This window comes from Myotis myotis, unplaced genomic scaffold, assembly GCF_014108235.1.
Source record: "Myotis myotis isolate mMyoMyo1 unplaced genomic scaffold, mMyoMyo1.p scaffold_m19_p_2, whole genome shotgun sequence".
In the NCBI taxonomy this organism is placed as follows: domain Eukaryota; kingdom Metazoa; phylum Chordata; class Mammalia; order Chiroptera; family Vespertilionidae; genus Myotis; species Myotis myotis.
This window is the reverse complement of record NW_023416324.1, coordinates 8,158,794-8,180,941: the sequence shown is the minus strand read 5'-3', so window position 1 is coordinate 8,180,941 and position 22,148 is coordinate 8,158,794. Positions and strand designations below refer to the sequence as shown.

The following is a 22,148-nucleotide window of genomic DNA, read 5'->3' as shown; positions in this document are numbered from 1 at the left end:
TTGTTTGTGGCCATAAGCACTCATTTCTTACTTAAGACTTACTTAACCTGAAGAAATATTTTAGATGTAAGTATCCCAGAGATTTCTCCATTCACTTAGTCCTGCTCTACTAGGAAGATCTGAGATTTGGGGAGGAAAGACTATTTGGCTAATAATTAAAGGTACTATTCATTATTTAAGAACCTCATGGCCTAAAGTGATGGGAGGAATATGTTGTGAGAGGGAAGGAGGCTAGTTAGTAATACCATTACGAGCATGATTTTTGTGCCAGGCAACCACAGGTTTGCATCCAGATCTCTGTTGCTTAGTAACTGGGTAACTTTAGATTATTTAACATCTCATTTGCGTCACCTTTAGGGTAGAGATGATAATACCAACCTTTCATAATTTTTATTAAGATTATATACAATATAGTATTCAGATGGAGAGGGATGTAGAAAATGAAGTACTAGACAAGGAGTGGAGAGTGGTTATAAGTTATCTTCCAGTTCTCAAAGCTTAAAAAGTGACTGCATTCATTGCTTTGTTTATTCATTTTCATGCCTTTATTTATTGAGTGTTTATGCCCAGTGCTGTTATAGGTACTAGAGATACAGGTGTGAACAAGAAGCAGGGTCTACTGGGGGAAGACAGAATAAACAGATAAATCAATACAAAGAAAACATAAAGAACTAAGAAGAAAATAACTGGTAATGCAAGAGAGTAGATGGGATGTTGAAAATAAGTTATATAATATGTATAGAGCCAGGACTTATATTTGAAAGGAAATCTGATCTGTGAGGAGAAAAGTAGCAAACTAACCATTAGGAGTCTGTTAACAATTTGTTACAGTTTATTTTTAAGGCTGATTGTTTTCATTAAGATTATATATTTGATGAAAATAACTATGAAGTATTTGAATCTCCATCTACATTTTTTTAATTTTCATAGAAGGAAGACACCCAATTGCCCAAATACCACTTACATATGCTAATCTCTATGAAGAAGGCATAAGATGTTACTTAGGTGGCTAAATTCTTTGTTGTATTAGCTTCTTCCAGATCCATGGACCAGGTCCTGGTTAATCTTCTTTATGAGTTGGTGATTTCTCCTTGTCTCCTTTAGCCCTATGCAATCCTGGAACAGCCTGGATCTGTGGTGGTCTCGGGAGATGTGAATGAGCGCAGAGCCAGTGGGTTCCCCTAGGAAAGGAAGGAATCCTTCCTGTTTGTTTATAAAGTTCAGATCCTGGGATTTTTCCAGAATACATGCTTTTCTAAGGTGGGTACATATTCTCTCCTGCTGGAGAGAAGAGTGGGAAAATGCATAGCACAAATCTGAGTAAACTTTTGATACTTTGGGGGAGAGAATAAATAAGATTATGCCATATTTCAGTTTGGCTCTCTCCCGTCTAACCAGGATTTTCCTGTTTTGACACCAGGCCAGACACTGTATGACTAGTAGCATTGTTTTCACTTCTAAACAGAGCCACTTACAAAAAGTACCCCCACCCCCTTAGAACTGCAATTAACAATTTATCAGATTAAACTGAGACTCTGGACCTCCTCTCCTTCCCCAGAAATTGAATCAAAAGTCTACTTGAAATGGTAACAAGGAACTATTACTGGTTTTCATGTTGTTAATTTTTAGCTGATAAGTGCTACCCTATTCATCAAACGGCATGGGTCTGTTGTGTGGGTTTGTTTAGAAGTGAAAACAGTGCCAATAGGGAATTTCTTTTGCCCCTGCCTGTGGCATACATAGTTATATAGGATCTAAAAGTTTCTTGTGCCCATTATAAAAGTTCCTCTTGTTTTGGATGTTCTGTTAAAGACCAGGGAGTTATATTTATAAAGATAATCATATAATAATAATCACCCTTATCTCCTATATCTATTATTTTCATTATTGAAATCACACTATGTCTACAGTTGGTTTGTCTTATTGTGGTAAAATATACCAAACATAAAATTTACTATTTAAAAAAAAATAGACAATGTGAACAATATAATCTTATATTTGATGTCCAAATATACCAGGTAGGGCAAAAATAGGTTTACAGCTGTTCATATGAAACATAATACAATAATCCTATCTAATAAAGAGGGAATATGCTAATTGACCCTCACACCATTGCAAAGATGGCAGCGCCCACAGCCAATAAGGAGGGATTATGCTAATTGACTGCCATGTCTTCAAAGATGGCGGTGCCCACAGCCAGTAAGGAGGGAATATGCTAATTGACTGCCATGCCTTCAAAGATGGCGGTGCCCACAGCCACAAGATGGCGGCGCCCAGTCTCCTTAGCCCTGCCAAGGTGGCAGGCGTGCGGCAAGCTCTGTGCACCTGCCTCCAGAGTCCCCCAGTCCCCTCAGCCCCCCAGCTGTCCAGGGCCGGCCCGAGGCTCAGGCAAGCCTCAGATGGCGGCTGCCCAGCTGCCCAGGTCCGGCTCAAGGCGCAAGTAGCCAGGGCTGGCCGAGGCTTGCGCTGCTGGCAGTTGCAGCAGCAGAGGTGTGATGGGGCATCGCCTTCCCCTGATCACCGGGTCACCTCCCATCCCTGAGGGCTCCCAGACTGTGAGAGGGGCAGGCCAGGCTGAGGGACCTCCCCTACAGTGCATGAATTTTCATGCCCCAGGCCTCTAGTTTTAATAAAAAAAATATGTACCCTGAAGCCTGAGATCCAGACAGGCTTTGTTTTATATCAGTTAGTTGTTTTTATATCAACCAGTAAATTTCTAGTCATGTTGCAATAGAGGAATACAATAAGAAAAGGAAAAAAAGAGTGTGGGATAATTAAACTTCCGAAGTGCTTAACCTTTCCCCTGCTGAAAGGCACACTGATGCCTCCAGTGTAGGTTGTGATTAACTGGAACCAGTTTACATCCCAACTCATGAGGGTTCTAACCATTTGCTTCCATGAGTTGGTTCAGTTCAGTAAACTTTTTCAGAAAAAATAGTTCCTGTTCTCTAGCATCTTATATAATAAAGAGGTAATATGCAAATTGACCACCATGCCCTCGCACAAAATGGCTGGCAGGGGAGGGCAGTTGGGTGGGACCAGTCCTCCAGGGGAGGGCAGTTGAGGGCAACCAGGCCTGCAGGGAGGGCAGTTGGGGTGACCAGGCCTGCAGGGGAAGGCAGTTGCGGGGGGACCAGGCCTGCAGGGTTGGGCAGTTGGGGTCAACCAGGCTGGCAGGGGAGGGCAGTTGGGGGTGACCAGGCCTGCAGAGGAGGGCCTTTAGGGGGAACAGGCCTGCAGGGGAGGGCAGTTAGGTGCGACCAAGCTGGCAGGGGAGGGCAGTTGGGGGGCGATCGGGCCAGCAGGGGAGCAGTTAGGCTTTGATCAGGCTGTCAGGGGAGTGGTTAGGGGTTGATCAGGCTGGCAGGCAGAAGTGGTTAGGGGCAGTGAGGCAGGCAGACAGGTGAGTGGTTGGGAGCCAGCAGTCCTGGATTGTGAGAGGGATGTCTGACTGCCGGTTTAGGCCCGATCCCTGTGGGATTCCAGATTGGAGAGGGTGCAGGCTGGGCTGAGGGACACCCCCTCCAGTGCAGGAATTTCGTGTACCGGGCCTCTAGTAGTACATATAATCTTATTGGGAGACTCTAACTAGATAATTTCAACACAGTGTGCTAAATGCTAATTGAGGTAAACAAGGGATGTCCCCTCCCCATCCACTCCTCCTAGGAAGGCCTTTAGCCCCACTTGGAAAGAGATGGTGCTGGTTCAGGAGAACCAAGATGGCGGCATAAGGTACAAACCTGTATGTGCTGCCTCCCACAACAACATTAAAACTACAACTATAAGACAAAACAGCTATCATCCAGAACCACGGGAAAGCTGGCTGAGTGGAAGTTCTACAACTAGAAGGAAAGAAAAAAGTGCATTGAGACTGGGTAGGAGTTGCAGAGGCGCACGCGAGGCGGCTGTACCTGGTGCGCGGTTTTTTTCAGTCGGCAGTTTTTTTCAATCGGGAAGGGATACAAGCTCTCGAATGCCCTGAACTCATTTACGGCGAGACTCTGGGGTCCCAGACTCCTATGGGGAGAAACTGGTCTGTCTTGCAGTGGGTTGGAAAGCGAGGGTGACTTTCTTGCAGACCTGCTCGCAGGGATCATTGTTGCTGTGGGGGCGCGGGACTCGGGGACGCAGAGACACAGAGTCGTGGAGACAGCTGATGACAGCCATTGCTGCTTGCTCCGCCCTGGTGATTCTCTGAGACCCCGCCCCACTCAATTTACATCCCCACCCCAGCTGTGCGCAGTGGTGCAAAGGAATCACCTGCACTTTTGCAGCCTAACCTAACAAGCTGCAGCTGGGTCAGAGAGCTCCAAAACTTCCAAACCCCAAACAAAGAGGAGAAATCTGCTAATATCACTGTGGCTCCTGCTGGGTGGACTCACATAGTGGTTGACTTGGAGATCCAGGAGCCAGGGTATCCCTGGTCATACACTAGATTTCAACTCTTCACATCCATAGGGGACACACTCAAGAAACAGACTCAGTGAGCACCAAAGCCCCACTGAAGCAAGTCCTACCCCATAAGGGTGTCTCCAGCACAGCAGTTCTTCCACTGTAGACACAGTGGGTCCTCGCAGTCAGCCAAAAATGCAGAGACAAAGAAACATGTCACAAATGAAAGAAATGGAGGAAAGCAAACTAATGGAGGACATAGAGTTCAGAACCACAGTTATAAGGTTACTCAAGAATCTTCTACGAACCTCCGAGGAACTTAGTGAGACCTTCGAGGATCTTAATGAGAATGCCAAAAAATGGAAAAAGACCAGTCAGAAATTAAACATACACTGACTGAAATTAAAAATAATATACAGAGATCCAACAGCAGACTCAAGAATCAAGTCAAAGATTTGAAATACAAAGAAACAAAAAACACCCATCCAGAAAAGCAAAACGAAAAAAGAATAAAAAAATATGAAGATAGTTGTAAGGAGCCTCTGGGACAACTTCAAACGTACCAACATCCGAATTCTCAGGGTGCCAGAAGAAGAGAGAGAGCAAGATACTGAAAGCCTATTAGAAGAAATCATGACAGAAAACTTCCCCTACCTGATGAAAGAAATAGACTTACAAGTCCAGGAAGTGAAGAGAATCCCAAATAAGAGGAATCCAAAGAGGACCACACCAAGACACATCATAGCTAAGTCAGAGAAAGATAAATACCACATGATCTCACTGATTTGTGGATTATAGAGAACAACATAGACTGATGAAAAGGGACAGATCCAAAGACTGAGAAACAGCGATCAGGCTATCAATCCCCAGAAGGAAAGTAGGGGAGGGCGGGGGTAAGGGGAAGAGATCAACCGAAGGACTTGTATGCATGTATATAAGCCAAACCAATGGACATGGACAACAGGGGGATGGGATCATCAGTGTGCAGGGCGGGGGGGGGGGGGGGGGTTGGGGGTTAATGGGGAGAATGAGGACACATTTGTAATACCTTAACTAATAATAATAATAAAAAAAACAATAAAAAACCCTAAACTAAATAAATAAATAAATAAATAAATAAATAAATAAATAAATAAATAAAATGCCAAGGGCTAAAGACAAAGAGAGAATCTTAAAAGCAGCAAGAGAAAGAAACTCGGTTACATACCAGGGAGTACCCATAGGACCGTCAGCTGATTTCTCAACAGAAACCATGCAGGCCAGAAGGGAGTGGCAAGAAATATTCAAAGTGATGAATACCAAGAACCTACAACCAAGATTACTCTACCCAGCAAAGCTATCATTCAGAATTGAAGGTCAGATAAAGAGCTTCACAGATAAGAAAAAGCTAAAGGAGTTCATCACCACCAAACCAGGATTATATGAAATGCTGAAGGATATTCTTTAAGAAGAGGAAGAAGAAAAAGGTAAAGATAAAAATTATGAACAACAAAGTGACAACGAATAAATATCTATCAACAAGTGAACCTAAAAATTAAGTCAGAATAAACTGGTGAATATAATAGAAGCAGGGGCATAGAAAGGGACTGGACTGACAATTCTTGGGGGGAAGGAGGTGTGGGGGGTGTGGGAAGAGACTGGACAAAAATCTTACACCTATGAATGAGGACAATGGCAGGGGGTAAGGGCATGGGGTGAGGTGGGAACCAGGTGGAGGGGAGCTATGGGGGAAAAAAAGAGGAACATCTGTAATCTGAACAATAAAGATTTATTAATTTAAAAAAAAGAGAGAGAGATGGTGCTGGCAGAGATCCTGAAAAAAGCCACATCTATGCAGAATGATATATTTCTTTTGATTCCACTACCATGTCCTTTGTGACTAACTTAAATCCCTATTTTAGGCTAAGTTAAAAGAGCACACTTGACTAGAACCAAGTCTTAGAAAGCAGGAGTTAGAGCTTCTGTAGTGACTTTGCCAAAGAATAACTTTATATTTGCCTCCTACTTCCTTTCTTTACAATAAGCATGTTTTTGTATCTTCTGTGGGCATCTATCTAAATGCAAAGACTTATTGTAATTATTATTGGCCACATTGATATTAACATGGAAGTATTTTCAACATCAGAAGAGAAATTGATACCTATTCTAGATAGAACCCCAGTGGTCCTGGCTGCCTACTTTGGAGACCATTCTGAATAGTTATTTGTCTTCAAGATGTTTACAGCCCAAGAAGGGTCTTTTATACTCATGAACTGTGAAGTGTTCTCAGTTTGCTTTTACCTCCTTATTCCTCAAATCAGAAAACTGTGACACACGCTTTTCTTGTTTCCATTACCAAGTGTTACCTATAAAGTTAAAACAGAGATGTAAGCAGTTAAATGTTAACTCCAGTAGTTTGAAGAAAAACTAAAGGGTCTCTTGCCTCCTAAGTTGTTCCAGTCTGTCCTCTTGTGCCCTCTAGGTTTTCTGATTCAGATGCTAATGTGGCATTCTGGAAAATGCCTCTCCAAATTATTATTCTCCTGACCTCTGAACTCTTGCTATCAAGGTCAGTCTCTTCACACACCACCATAATGACAGCTCTATCTAGCCCAAGGCTTGATAAGCTTCCCAAGACCCAGCTTGGGTCCTATCAGCAAAATTAATCTCTCCCCCCAGCTCTCTCCCTTGCACACACCAACTCAAGGCTCCTCACTGGTACAGGAAAATACCCACACAAAAGAAACTGTGAGGTAAGGTTGTTGGTTAATCTGATCTGCCTGGTCTCATTTTGCCCTCAAGGCCAGTTTTGTGTGGAGAGGACTAGTGTAGTACATATGGAGTGAATACCTTTCATTGGACCTACCCTGAGAAAGTCAGTACATGTGAAGGTTGTTAATATGAAATGGAGAATATGAACTGAAGCGTCAGTACTGTTATTCATTCTTTAATGTCCCCTTTGGCATCATTACTATAACATAATTTGAAAGTATTCAGGGAAAAATTTTTGACTGCCAGTTAAGAAGCAATTTAGACCATGCTCCCTTTAAAAGGAAACACACGAAAACATTCCAGAATTTCATGAGCGAAGTGGAGATGTTTTTGTCCAGAACCTTTCTTCTGGACTCATTGGCATGCTAGTGAGTCCCACAGTTAAATTTTTCATGCTCATAGTTTTCTTATTTTCAAACTTTACCTCTTATAAGTCCCTAATTTCTAGTTTTAAATCTTTCTATTTTCAGAGTCACTTATGTTGTTACATGTAAGTCTCAACGTGATTTGCCAGAAAGCCAGTAGGTGGAACACATTTTAAAATTTATTTTATAGAGTGTGGGTTCAGTGACATGTAGATGAGGCCAACCAGGGAAATGTTTGTATATTGAAAATGTTAAAATAGTTCCTTTCAGCGCCCCTTCAATCAAAGCATTTGTCAAGGAAAACTGACCTTGGATCCTCATCCTTACTCTGCTATCCAAATAAAGGGTTCTTCTATATAGTCATATGCAGCGTGGATGCACGGGATAGATTAAGGATCGATTCAGGGTTAAGAATCATCATCTAGCCCTAGCTGGTCTGGCTCAGAGGCTAGAGCATCGACCTGTGGACCGAAGGGTCCCGAATTTGATTCCGGTCAAGGGCCCTGGTTGGGACTTGTGCAGAAGGTAACCAATCGATATGTTTCTCTCACATCGATATTTCTCTCTGTCTTTCCCTCTCTCTAAAAATCAATACAAAAATATCCTCAGGTGAAGATTAAAAAAAAGGAAGAAGAATCATCTAAACTTGAATATAAGGCAAAAGGATGACTGCGTGCCTTCTTAAGTCCTATTGGAGCATTGTCTAACAGGTGCACTCAAGGATTATTTAACGCTCTATAATGTGGTTTTTAAAGTCTAGTCCCCTAACACCAATCACCTGGGAGCTTGTTAGAAATGCAACCTGTGACCCCACCCCTTCCTCCTAAATAGGAAACTCAGAAGGGTGTCCCAGCAGCCTATTGTAACTAGACCTCAACTACTTCTGATGTAGCTAAAGTTTAAGAACTACATCTGGCCCTGACCGGTTTGGCTCAGTGGATAGATCATTGGTCTGTGGACTGGAGGGTCCCAGGTTTGATTCCAGTCAGGGGCATGTACCTTGTTTGTGGGCACATCCCCAGTGGGGGCTGTGCAGGAGGCAGCTGATAGATGTTTCTCTCTCATCGATGTTTCTAACTCTTTATCCCCTCTCCCTTCCCCTCTGTAAAAAATCAATAAAATATATATTTTTTTAAAAAGAATTACATCTGTAGGAGAATGTAACTATCCTATATAATCCTGTATAATAAAAGGACAATGTGCAGATCGACCAAACGACCAGTTGCTATGATGCGCACTGGCTACCAGGGGGCAGACGCTCAATGCAGGAGCTGCCCCCTGGTGGTCAGTGCACTCCCACAGGGGGAGCGCCACTCAGCCAGAAGCCGGACTCACAGCTGGTGAGCTCAGCGGCCATGGCAGCGCTAAGGATGAGCCATCAGTCAGACATCCTCTGAAGGCTCCTGGATTGCGAGAGGGTGCACGTCTGGCTGAGGGACACACACACACACACACACACACACATACACACAGCCCTCCAGTGCACAAATTTTGTGCACTGGGCCTCTAGTTATTTGTAACATCTTAATAAACTAATAATAAATAGATAGAAAAATAATTTTTAGTCATGCATAAAATACATTCCCCAGTGAAAACATGTTCTTATTTTACCTTGTGTCAGTTGAGCTACTCTTGTAGCCCTAGTATCTGAATGAATAGAAACTGCAATTGTGGGGAAATGGCATAGAAACCAAACCAGAATTAGGAATTGCTTCACTGTTTTGCCATATTCTTTGCAAAAGTAAACAAGAATGCCTTGTAATTCTACCACTGTCTTTTGCATGTGAAACTTTCTTCTGATTCATAGGAATCTTGGGAAACAGCTGAACCAATTAGCAATTTTAGGGAATCCTAGTTCTGTGTATAGAGTGCCTATCTGATCATGCAGTTTCCCACAGTTGCCTTTTTGGCTTGTGCCTTGTTTTGAATTTGCTCCATTGATCATATCTGCTGTGTTGATTAGGAGGCCTTTGCTATGTTTGGGGAATAAAGCCTGTGAGGAGAACATTGGCTCTGGAGGAACAGGCTTGAGTAACATGTCCGTCCGATCTTGATATAGGCACATTTTGTCCTGTGGTGCTTGGTGAGAAGCTACATGGGAGCAACACCCTTTCTTCCTCTACTTTTGTGATACAACAATATTTAGACTTTGTGTAGAGGCCCAGTAGCCTCATTATTTTGAAAGCAGGCCAAGAAATGTCCTAATGAGTGTAAAACCTTAATTTGTTCTTGAGGGGAGGGTGTTTATTTCATGTCACCATGATGATGATGGGCCTTTTAACTATGGATGGTCTGCTGTTATCAAAGTACCCTATATTGTACAAGATTTTCAGTAAATCAGTCAGTCTCTAATGTAGTAGTGGGGTGTGTTTTAATAGTAATTTGTTAAACAACTGCATGACATCATTTTAGCTACTGTATGGCATGAGCTGCATGCACATAGGTGCGATTCTTCAAACTTCAGGGCCTGACGTTTTATCGAGGGCTATTCCATGTCTAAGTTAGTTGTTTCCCTGGTCTAAGAATGTATGGTCATGTGGGTTTTATTTTAGAAAGTTTATTAGTAATTAGAACTTTAAAACAATGAATAAAAGTATGTAATTTGAACATGAATTTTCTTGTATTCTCCCGTCCCCCGTCCCCCCCCCCCCCCCACCGCCCCACAAAAAAAAATCTATTAAATATTTATTGTTTGCTTTCCAGAACTCCATTTGGCTAAAGAAGCTATTTAAGGTATAGAAGTTACTAAAGTTCTCTCACCTCACCATAAATTTAATTCTTTTGATCTGGACCTTGCATTAAGATAATTAATTGGAAGGTGTCCAGGCTGGTGTGGGTCAGTTGGTTGAGCATTGTCCCATGCACTGAGAAGTCACTGGTTGGATTCCTGATCAGGCCACATGCCCAGGTTTTGGTCTTAATCCCCAGTAGGGGGCGTGCAGGAGGCAGCCAATTGACATTTCTCTGTCATTGATGTTTCTCTCTTTTCCTTTCTCTTTCTAAAAATCAATAAAAAATATATATTTTTAAAAAGATACTTGGAAGGGGAATTAAAGCCCCTCTGCTTTAAACAAATTCAAAATATAAAATATGTAGATTTTTGGAAATAATAAAAGTAGAGACTCTTTATGAAGGCCTCACACCATTGACTCTGAAAGTAAAGATACTGAAATTAAAGCTTCTATTTGTGACATAAAACAGACCTTGGAAATGCTGGATGAAGGAGTTCTCCCACTCCTTGGGGTAAGTAGAGGGAGAGATTTTGGCTTCCTACAATATAAACATATTAAAAAGTCATTTTGGAAAGCCCTTACCCAAGATCATCCTTCAGAATTGATTTATCATGGTCACTTTCCCCAGTTTACCTTTCCTTGGGAGAGTCCAGAGAACAAGTAAAGGGTGCTGTAGTAGTGACAGAGTGTGACCCAGAGCCTGGTGGAGAAAAAGAGGTCATAAGAATAGCCTTCTATTCAATGTATTTATTTCTCTGTCTACTCTATGGCTGTAGCTTACCTAATTAAGATTTAGGAAAGAGCTGCTCTTTCAGCTTTAAAGCGCTCATACCTTCTAAGGCAGCGGTTCTCAACCTGTGGGTCGAGATCCATTTGGCGGTCGAACGACCCTTTCACAGGGGTAGCCTAAGACCATATCCTGCATATCAGATATTTACATTACGATTCATAACAGTAGCAACATTAGTTATGAAGTAGCAACGAAAATAATTTTATGGTTGGGTCACAACATGAGGAACTGTATTTAAAGGGCTAGAAGGTTGAGAACCACTGTAAGGTATCTGACTTGTTTGTGGCAACTACTCAAAATGAATGTATCTGTATGCATGAAGAGCAGTCTGTTATAAAGGTTAAGAGAATGAGTTTTAAATCCAGAGAAAATCGATTGGAATTCTGGCCCCGCTACTTACTAGTTCTGTGACCTTGGGCAAGTTATTTAAGTGAGCTTTGCTTCAGTATTCTCATCTGTAAAATGGGAATAAAACTAGGAGTTTGGGAAGGGTTAACCCTTTGAGTGCCAACCAATATCCTAGGAACTATGCTAAAATTGCCAGGGCATTTTTGCTGATTTTACAGCAGTTTAGGAAAAAAATTATGAATCCCAAGTAAATGAAGTTACATATTCAAAAACTTAAGGAAACCTTTACTACATTTGTTTTCATCTTTGACATATATTGTTTGCTGATTGTATTATAAAATACTAGTAGAAAAAATATTTGAACAAAACATATAATGTTAAAATAGAGGGACACCCTTCTCCAATATCTTCCACAAAATCGTCATCTTCACAGCAAGAATTGACACATTTAGCAATATCATCATCACTAATAAAAGCAGACTTAGAACTGGACGCCATTTCAAAGTTTTAGGGCTACAAAATCTGAGTAAACTTCATAAAATCGTAGTACCTGTAAAAAAATTAGGCAGATAAATGCCAGTGGTCAATTTTAGAACTACAAACATTCGGCATCATAAGTAATCTGCACTTAGGTGCCATCTGTCAATAAAGAGTGAACTATTAGCATCTAATAGTGACACTGCAGGAGGAGCACGATAGAGCTCCCGGCACTTTTGGCAAAAAACAGGAGGAGTGAGATGGCGCTCCGGGCACTCTAGGGGTTAAATTAGTTAATACATGCAAAACACTTAGAAAAGTGCCTAGCGTATAGTAAATGCTCAGTAAATATTGTCATTATCTTTAGTGCAGTAGCAGTAGTAACAGCTATAAGTAGCAGTAATTGTAATGTCTCTTAGAAGTTAAATTACCCACTCAACTCTACCACCTTCCCCATTTCCTGTAAACATGGGCACAGTTTATAAAGTTAAAATCCTTTGTCTAAAGTAGCTCTGTCCAGTAGAACTTTATGTAATGACTAGGGGCCCAGTGCACAAATTCGTGCACGTTGAAAGGAACTGTGGGCTGCAAGGCTGCAGTGGGCACAGGGATGGGTCTCGGCCCATCCTCCGTGCCCCTGCCTGGCCCCTCCTGCTGTAGCCCCCAGTCCCCTCTGCTGGCAGGCCCGCTCCCGCTGCCGCTGCTCCCACACGCTGACGGCACCAGCCCCGCTTACACCCGCTGATGGTGCTGAGTGATTGGGACCAGTGCTGTACGCCAGCAGTGGGTGCGAGCGGGGGCTACAGCACTGGCTGCAGGTGCAAGTGGGGCCGGTGCTGGCAGTGGGTGCGAGCGGGGCCGGCGTCGGCAGCAGGTGCGAGAGCCGGGTGGGACCGCAGCACATGGGAGCAAAGAATTTTCAGTAACCACCAGAGGTTTGCACCGATGACAGCGACCAGTGCCCCACCTTGGTCTGGTGCGTCCCCCCCCCCCCCCCCAGCTTCATGATCTGGCTGTGGCCAACGCCCACCATGTTTTGTGCACGCCCCCTGGTGGTCAGTGCACATAATAGTGACCGGTTGTTTGGTTCTTCTGGTTCTTCTGCCGTTCGGTCTATTTGCATATTAGCCTCTTATTATATAGGATGGCAGTATTCTATATCTGTGCTTTCCAATTCAATAGCCACTAACATGTGGTTAATGTTGACTGTATTGGATGGTGCAGGTCTAATATATAGAATTTTCACTGGTTTGATTATACATACTATGTTTTACCAACGCTCTTTATATCAATGAAAAGTACATATAATTTTTTTTATTAATTTCAGAGAGGAAGGGAGAGGGAGAGAGATAGAAACATAAAAGATGAGAGAGAATCATTGATTGGCTGCCTCTTGCATGCCCCCTACTGGGGATCAAGCCTGCAACCTGAGCATGTGCCCTGACCAGGAATTGAACCGTGACCTTCTGGTCCATAGGTCAATGCTCAACCACTGAGCCAGGCCCGCTGGGCCCAACACTCTTTAATTCTATGATTAGTTTTTTCCCCTTAAGAGGTAAGTATTCTTATACTACATTTGTAATGTCTTTGAACCCAGAACTGGTAAATATTGATTTGCTTTGCCTCATAAAGTATTGATATTTTTAAAAAAATATGTTTTGTTGATTTTATAGAAAGAGAAAGGGAGAAGGAGAGAGAGATAGAAATATCAATGAGAGAGTGTCATCGATTGGTTGCCTCCTGTGTACCCACCAGGGATAGAGCCCAAAACCTAGGCATATGTCCTGACTAGGAATTGAACTGTTGACCTCTTGGTGCATGGCATGATGCTCAACCAACTGGCCAGGCATTGATATTTATTTTAATTTATTTTATTTTTATAGCAAAGATGGAAATTTATTGGAGAACAAGTACAGAGTCCCACTGAGTCCCTTTTTCCTACAATTTATAAAGGCTGCAGTTTTTTTGTACCTCAGTATCCCCTCTGAGTGGTCACTATTCCCCTTTGATTTGGTCACTATAGCAACTTCTGAGCTCAAGTCTCAAGTGAAGCACGCGAGGTTCCCTCCTTCACCCTTATTGTTCTCCTATTCCCTATGGCAGTGATGGCGAACCTATGACACGCGCGTCAGAGGTGACACGCGAACTCATTTTTTGGTTGATTTTTCTTTGTTAAATGGCATTTAAATATATAAAATAAATATCAAAAATATAAGTCTTTGTTTTACTATGGTTGCATATATCAAAAAATTTCTATATGTGACACGGCACCAGAGTTAAGTTAGGGTTTTTCTTTTTTTTTTTTTTATTTTTTAAAATATATTCTATTGATTTTTCACAGAGAGGAAGGGAGAGAGACAGAGAGTTAGAAACATCGATGAGAGAGAAACATCGATCAGCCGCCTCCTGCACACCCCCCACTGGGGATGTGCCCGCAACCCAGGCACATGCCCTTGACCGGAATCGAACTGGGGACCTTTCAGTCCGCAGGCCGACGCTCTATCCACTGACCCAAACCGGCCTCGGCAAGTTAGGGTTTTTCAAAATGCTGACACACCGAGCTCAAAAGGTTTGCCATCACTGCCCCATGGGCTTTCTTCCTCCCTTTATTTTATAAACTAGAGGCCCGGTGCACAAAAATTTGTGCACTCGGGGTGGGGGGGGAGGGTCCCTCAGCCGGGCCTGTGCCCTCTTGCAGTCTGGGACCCCTCAGGAGATGACAACCTGCTGGCTTAGGCCTGCTCCCGGGTGGCAGAGGGCAGGCCCAATCCCTAGGTGCAGCCCCTGGTCGGGCTCAGAGCAGGGCTGATTGGGGAGTTGGGGCGCCGCACCCTGTCACACACAGAGCAGGGCTGATCAGGGGGTTGGGGCGCCACACCCTGTCACACACAGAGCCGCAGGGCCATCAGGGGGTTTGGGCGCTGCCCCCTGTCATGCTGATCCCGGTGCCGAGAGGCATATTACCCTTTTACTATATAGGATAGAGGCCTGGCGCATGGGTGGGGGCCGGCTGGTTTACCCTGAATGGTGTCCTGGATTAGGGTGGGGGTTCTTACTGGGGTGCCTGGCCAGCCTGGATGAGGGGATGATGGCTGTTTGCAGCTGGTCACACACCCTTCAGGGTGGGGGTCCCCACTGGGGTGCCTGGCCAGTCTGGGTGAGGGGCTGAGGGCTGTTTTCAGGCTGGCGGGTGACTGAAGCTCCCAACTGCTCCTTTTTTTCTTTTTTTCTTTTTTATTCTGGGCCAGCTTTAGCTCTGAGGCTTGGCTCCAGCTCTTAGGCATCTGCTGCTGAAAGCAGGTATCTGGTTTGTTTGGGTTCTATAATCGAAACACTGTTTCAACTCCAGCTCTGAGATCCCGGCTGGCTGAAAGCAGGTTTCTGGGGTTTTGTTTAGCTTCTATATTTGTAACAATGTTTCAAACTGCAAGCTCAGAGGCCGGCAGCGGCAGGCGGAGAACGTTGGAGTCCTCCGTCACTGAAGCAAGCAAGCCTCATGTTCGCTTCAAGCTGCCTGGCTGTCGGCCGCCATCTTGGCTGGCAGTTAATTTGCATATCGCCCTGATTAGCCAATGGGAAGGGTAGTGGATGTATGGCTAATTACCATGTTTCTCTTTTATTAGATAGGATGTTTACCTTTTGCTACTTCCAGCTCCCTTATCATATGAAAATGTAACTTCTGCTGCTCCCAGCTCCCTTGTCTTATGGAAATGTACCCTTTTGCAACTCTGTAGCTCTGTTTTTTTCCATGAAACCCTTAATTCCTAAAATTTTCTAAACCTGCCTATTTCACCCCTAAAAATTCCTTTCAGTCCCCCCTTCGATTAGGAAACCCCAACTGCCATTGGGGACAGGGGACTCTAGTCTGTCTGGCTGCTTCCTGCTGACAACTGGGCTGTCGTTTGAGGACAGCAGTCAGGGTCCCATTGGAAGTTGGCGATCTAAGGGTCCACGGAAGATGGATATAGCGGCCTCCATTTGCAGTTCCAGGTGGAAGACCATTTGTAGCTTTAGGGCTTCTAGATGGGAGGATATGAAACATACCAAAGGTTAAATAGGTAATGGTTAAAGATGAATAATAAAAACAGTATAAACCAAGGTCTGAGAAGGGGAGCTAGCTAACAGGGATGGTATTCTATCTTTAATTGATGCCCAGACCTCTGGGGCAAGAGATTGTGAAGCCCGTTTCTTTAGCCAAGCTGAAGAAAACTTCTTTACAGCAAGAAGTGTTATTCATGGTACAAACTTTGCCCTGTTCAATCAAGGGCTTCTCTGCGAGTAAGGACCATGTCCTGGTCAGTATTCTCAGAAATTTGAAAAGTGGTCCTGATTTGATTGGTGGTAGTGGTAGTATAAGCCGTCCTATAGACTAAGATTCAGCACATTTTACTCTGAGAAGGATATATATTTGACCCTGAGTTGGGCTGTTTATAGCATACTTAGTAGTTAGGGACTGGGGAGCCAGTATAGCTGAGTAATTTTCTATACCAGGGATACAGAAAGGAGTTATAAGTAGGAGCATCTTATGGTTTTTCTGGGTCCCAGCAAGGGCAGAGAGGTTTCCTCCAGGTACCAGCATAGGGTTCTAGTGACACTTATGAAAAGACAGAATAAGAACTATTAGAGAAAAATGAAAATAATGTTTATCTAGGAATACCAGAGTATGTTACTTATCTGGCACTTGATGACTCTCTAGGATTCTTTAGAAAGAGAAGTTTCAGATCCTCTAGAGTTTCAGACCCAGTGGTTCTCAACCTGGGGGTCGAACGACCCTTTCACAGGGGTCACCTAAGACCATCGGAAAACACATATATAATTACATATTGTTTTTGTGATTAATCACTATGCTTTAATTATGTTCAATTTGTAACAATGAAAATACATCCTGCATATCAGATATTTACATTACGATTCATAACAGTAGCAAAATTACAGTTATGAAGTAGCAACAAAAATAATTTTATGGTTCGGGGTCACCACAACATGAGGAACTGTATTAAAGGGTCGTGGCATTAGGAAGGTTGAGAACCACTGCTCTAGAGGCTCATACGAGTAGGAATCGGTGATTTAGTTGGTGGCAGTGCAGCTTTGTCCACCTCCTGTGCTGGCCAATTCAAGGCTCACTCGAGACAGATGGATCTAGGAGTGATGCTGCTGACCTGTTGGGAGACTTAAAGCCGGTGCCTGTAAAGGGCCTTTTGGGCTGTTTAAAGGCCTGCCCAAATAAATGAGGGCTATCCTGAAAACTCATTGATCATTTATTTTAAAAGGTGTTACAGGAAACACCTAGTACACATGAAAAGAGCAAATCCAATCTAGTCTTATGTTAACCATTGATTTTTGCTTCCACATCACATTTGATGTACTTTATTTACGTTCCTGGGACTTGGGATAAGTTCCCTTTCATATCATGTTAGTTACAATTTTATTTGTTATAATTCTTGAGTAAAATAAGTTATTCTGCCAGGAATACTCTAACTATATACTAGTAATTAAGTATGTCCAGTTCTTTTCTTTTCTCATAAAGTGTGCCATGTAGGTGGCCATATTGTCAGAGGTCTATGACTAATTGACCTGGTATTAACTTAATATTAATTTGCTTTAATAACAATTACAGTACCAAGCACTGTTATAAATACATTCCATGACTTAATTCATTTAATTTTCACAACCACTCTATGAGGCAAATGCTGTCCTTTAATTCCATTTTATAGACACACAAACTGAGGCAGAGAGAGATTTGGTAACAGGCCTGAGTTTCACAGTTAGTTATGTAGCAGGGTTGGGATCTGACCCAGGCAGGCTGGTGTTAGCACTTGTGGTCTTAACCATAGTTCCTTATGTTAAACCTTTGGTACTAATTGTATTTTGGAATTCAGAATTTTTCTATTTTAGAATTGGAATATGATGCATATGCCTTTCTAATGCTTCTGGTGGAGTCTGGAACAGCACCCTATAATCAAACTTACTAATATTTCTGCATCAACACACAGTGAATACTCACACTGAGTAGATTAAATAGACTATCAATAGCCTCGTCATTTCAGGTCAAGTTTATTGTCACCAAATGAATTTTGAATAAGGGATTGAGAAGCTACTCTACTCATACAAAGGCCTTCATCAAATGGAGTGAGCTTAGGTAAGGTGCAGGAAAAGAGAGTTGCATTGAATTTATATTTCTCATTTTCAACAACGGAAACAGCTTTGTTTTGCCCCATCACAATGAGCAAGTATCACTTTTTGCAAATTCAGCCAGCACAGAAAGGCTTTTATAAAGAAGAAAGTGAAATCATCTGTAATCTTACCATTCCGAGAGATCAACTATTTATAGGCCTTCTAGACTTTCTTTATGTGCAATGAACTCCTATAGGAAAATAGATTCTTTTTAATGGGCTCAATTTGCCTAGATTAAAATTCCTTCTCTGACACTCATTGGATGTGTGTCCTGAGGAAGGTAACCACTCTGTGCCTCAGTTTATTTATCCTATCAGTGGAGATTGGAATGGTGCCTACTATCTCCTAGGGTTTTTGAAAGGATTAAGTGAATTAATTATGTGTAAAGCACTAGGAACTGTGCCAGAAGCGTAGTGCCCATCAGCTGTTAGCTGTTATTGTTCCATGTTTTGCCCCTTTTAGTGTTTACTTAATAGAGCATGGGCATTATTCTAAGACAGATACAGAGAGCCGCATAATATTTTTAATTGTCACATAATATTATTTTATATGGATATTCCTTTATCTATTGAAACACTGCAAATGAACATCCTTTTTTTGTTTGTCAAGCTATCTCATTAGATTAATTTTTAGAAATTAAATTGCTGATTTAAAGTATATGCACTTACAAATTTTTTTATGCAAATTGCCCAGTTTACATTAGAACTTTTTTTGTTTCTATGCTTTTGTTATTTAATGGACCGTTAGGTCGGCTGCTTCACTTTATACACTTGATTTTAAAAGCCAGGATTTTCAATATCTCAAATCCAAATTTCAGTCTGGAAGGTTTTTCTGCTGAAGTCTGTATATATAGATATATTCTTTACTTTTCCAACTTGTTCACAGAACTTGTGAGTTCCAGGGTAGGGACAAGAACTTGAAGCTTTATTTGCTATTTCATAAAAGAAATCATCTTTGGGTAACACGAGCATTTTAACTAGGCCATTATATTTAGTTAGTGATTCTCGGTGGGCTAGGGAGCTTCCTCTTAGAAAGGTAGAAATTTTTAACCAGAAATCATGAGACTCTATGAAGGACAACAGATCATGAGTAGTCATGATTCCTGTGGGATAGGAGGTAAAGAACTAACTGATTGACAAGAGCTGTTCCTAGAGAAGGTTTGTTTCCATGGTGAGATCTTGTTGCTTTAATGTCTATTCTATTAGGAAAATGTTCAAAAAAGCTGATGCCACAAAGTATTCTTAGATGCTTACTTACTCCATATTCTGAGGACTGGTACCTTCTCAGTAAATTATGTAAAGTTACTCGTAAGTTGGATCCCAAGGAAGACAGTCCTCTGCTCTACGTTTTCAACCTCAGACATTGTAATTGACACCATTAAAGCAGCGTGAGTAGGACTTTTCAACCCATGTTCCCATAACTCTTGCTGAAGGAGGAGGCCAAGCTATCCACCCAAATTGGAACACCTCAACTGCTATCAGCTTAATATACTATTGTGATTCCTTCTGCTTAAGATTTCCTTTGAAAAATGGACCCTGTATCTTTAACAACAGCAACAACAAATTTCCTGACATCTGGATTTTGAGATAAAATACTTTGGTCTTCAGAAAACAAATGGTGGCATGTAGAGTAAGGGATTGAAAGAAATAGCAATTGTTTCAAAGACAAAAACCCTGAGAATTATGCTCCTGTGGGACATTTGTTATCCCTAAAGTTTTCCAGCATAAGCCAAATTTCTGTTGTTTCAAAATTTAGTGAACATAGCTAGCTCAGAGGTCCAGCCTAGAGGGCCTTAGTAGCCACTGTTGTTGTGAGGCCTACAGTTTCATTGGAATTCCTCATGTCAAGCCTTGAAAGTCTGCTCCCATTGGCGCTACTGAGGCCCATAGCTAAGGGCCTAGAGGTCACTGTGTTAACATTTCACTCATAGGACAAATGAGGACTGCATTCTACCTCCTTTTTTACCTATGTTTGGTAGCAGCAGTTATTTTTTTCTTTCTTTATTGATTAAGGTATTACATATGTATCCTTACCCTCCCTATAGCCCCCCCCCCAGCAGCAGTTATTTATTTTATTTTTAATATATTTTATTGATTTTTCACAGAGAGGAAGGGAGAGGGATAGAGAGTTAGAAACATTGATGAGAGAGAAACATCAATCAGCTGCCTCCTGCACACCTCCTACTGGGGATGTTCCCACAACCAAGGTACATGCCCTTAACTAGAATCGAACCTGGGACCTTTCAGTCCGAAGGCCGACGCTCTATCCACTGAGCAAAACCGGTTAGGGCGGCAGCAGTTATTTTTAAGTGGCACCCGGGTACCTAGCCTCTATATACACATACTTCTCCCTTGATCCCTTACATTCTTTCCTTTGTGCTCTCCATTAGGTGTAGTAAAGGGATGGGCAGGAGAGTCAACATTTATTGAGCACCTGCTATGTGCCAGGCACTGTGCTAGGTGCTTTGAATGTATTATTTAATACACAAAACAATCTAATAATCGAGGTACTCTGATTCCAATTTCAGGTGAGCAAAAAAAGACTGAGAGAGGCTAACTTCCCTCTAACTCAGGTTTCTCTGTTTTAATTATTAAAGATGTATAAATTGGTGATGGTTTTCTCTCAGACCTGCAAACCCAGTTTTATCTCCCCCTTTCTCTTATTCTTTGTAGAATTGGTTCCCGTATTGTTACTCTTCCAGGGAAAGTTTACCCATAGACAGCCTACCCATGGCTTGTAAGAACCTGAATCCTAACTGTGCTATTATTGACTTTTCCCAGGGTCCTATCCTTCCCCCAAAGCCGGAGCGACTCTGGTCGTGTACAAGGACCTGCTGGTGCTGTTTGGTGGCTGGACACGGCCAAGCCCTTATCCTCTACACCAACCTGAGAGGTTTTTTGATGAAATACACACTTACTCACCCTCTAAAAACTGGTAAGCCACAAAGATAAGATCTTTTCAATCTGGAATAAAATGTTTTAAATGAATGGATTACTTGTCTCTTTTGTGTATAGAAATCTCCTTGAGGATTTGATGAAAGCTATGGACTCTTCCCAGAAAAATAATTTTACATATTTATAGATTTTGCCTACAGTTTAGGTTTCCAGGACCCTTAAAATCTAAAGTTAAGAACCCTTATTTCAAAGAAAAAAAGTAGAAGAGATTAATTCCTCTTTCAAGAAAAATGAATGAGCCCGTTGAAGAACAGGGAGCTCTTCAGTTTTGGCTACTAAGCCTCCAGGAGTGCTGTGGATCCAGATGATTCCTGACTTCTTGGCTCCCTCCTGTCTTTATATTAGGTGGAACTGCATTGTGACGACCCATGGGCCACCTCCCATGGCCGGCCATTCCTCCTGTGTGATAGATGATAAAATGATTGTCTTTGGTGGCTCCTTAGGATCCCGGCAAATGTAAGTATATTGATTTGCTTCCTGTCACTCTGAAGGTAAACACTCCTGGGAATAACAGTCAGGGTCAGTATTCGTGAACATGGTTCTGATGAATCCGTTTAGTTATCACACCCTAGCATTCATTTTTTGATCCCCTAGTCCAGCCGTGGGCAAACTACGGCCCGCGGGCCGAATCCGGCCCGTTTGAAATGAATAAAACTAAAAAAAAAAAAGACCGTACCCTTTTATGTAATGATGTTTACTTTGAATTTATATTAGTTCACACAAACACCCCATCCATGCTTTTGTTCCGGCCCTCCGGTCCAGTTTAAGAACCCATTGTGGCCCTCGAGTCAAAAAGTTTGCCCACCCCTGCCTAGTCACATTTCACTAAGATGAAAACTTGCTTCATAGAATCAGGTCTGTGTAGTCTATCTTTGTTTGGTATGTGGTTCTATTTGGTGGGATCAAATTCTGATGGAACCTCCACTTTGTCTGCTTCTGTCTGTGCCTACAGAAGGCCACCTTCCAAGGAACAGAGAGTCCTGTCCTTTATGAACCAGTTCGTGCCCTTTGGGGCTTTAGGGAAGGAAAGAGGTAGATTAACAAGACAGGTGGGAATGGTTCACTCTCCAAATGGGATGAGGTGGAAGAGTGGGTAGGAGCAAGAAGACTGTGACAGGCCTAACACACTTCTGCTGTTCTCCATACCCACTGTCCTCTCCACCTC

The 22,148-nt window shown here is 42.4% G+C and overlaps 1 protein-coding gene across 5 annotated transcripts in view; it reads left to right on the top strand.

The window, feature by feature from the left end:
* FBXO42 (F-box protein 42) overlaps nt 1-22,148 on the top strand; it is an 88,342-nt gene that overhangs the window by 58,603 nt on the left and 7,591 nt on the right. For all 5 annotated transcript variants that reach the window (XM_036348284.1, XM_036348282.1, XM_036348283.1 and 2 more), the window contains 2 exons: nt 20,810-20,963; nt 21,329-21,439. In XM_036348284.1, coding sequence (XP_036204177.1) covers nt 20,810-20,963; nt 21,329-21,439 — 265 coding nt within the window. The remainder of the gene's footprint in view (nt 1-20,809; nt 20,964-21,328; nt 21,440-22,148) is intronic.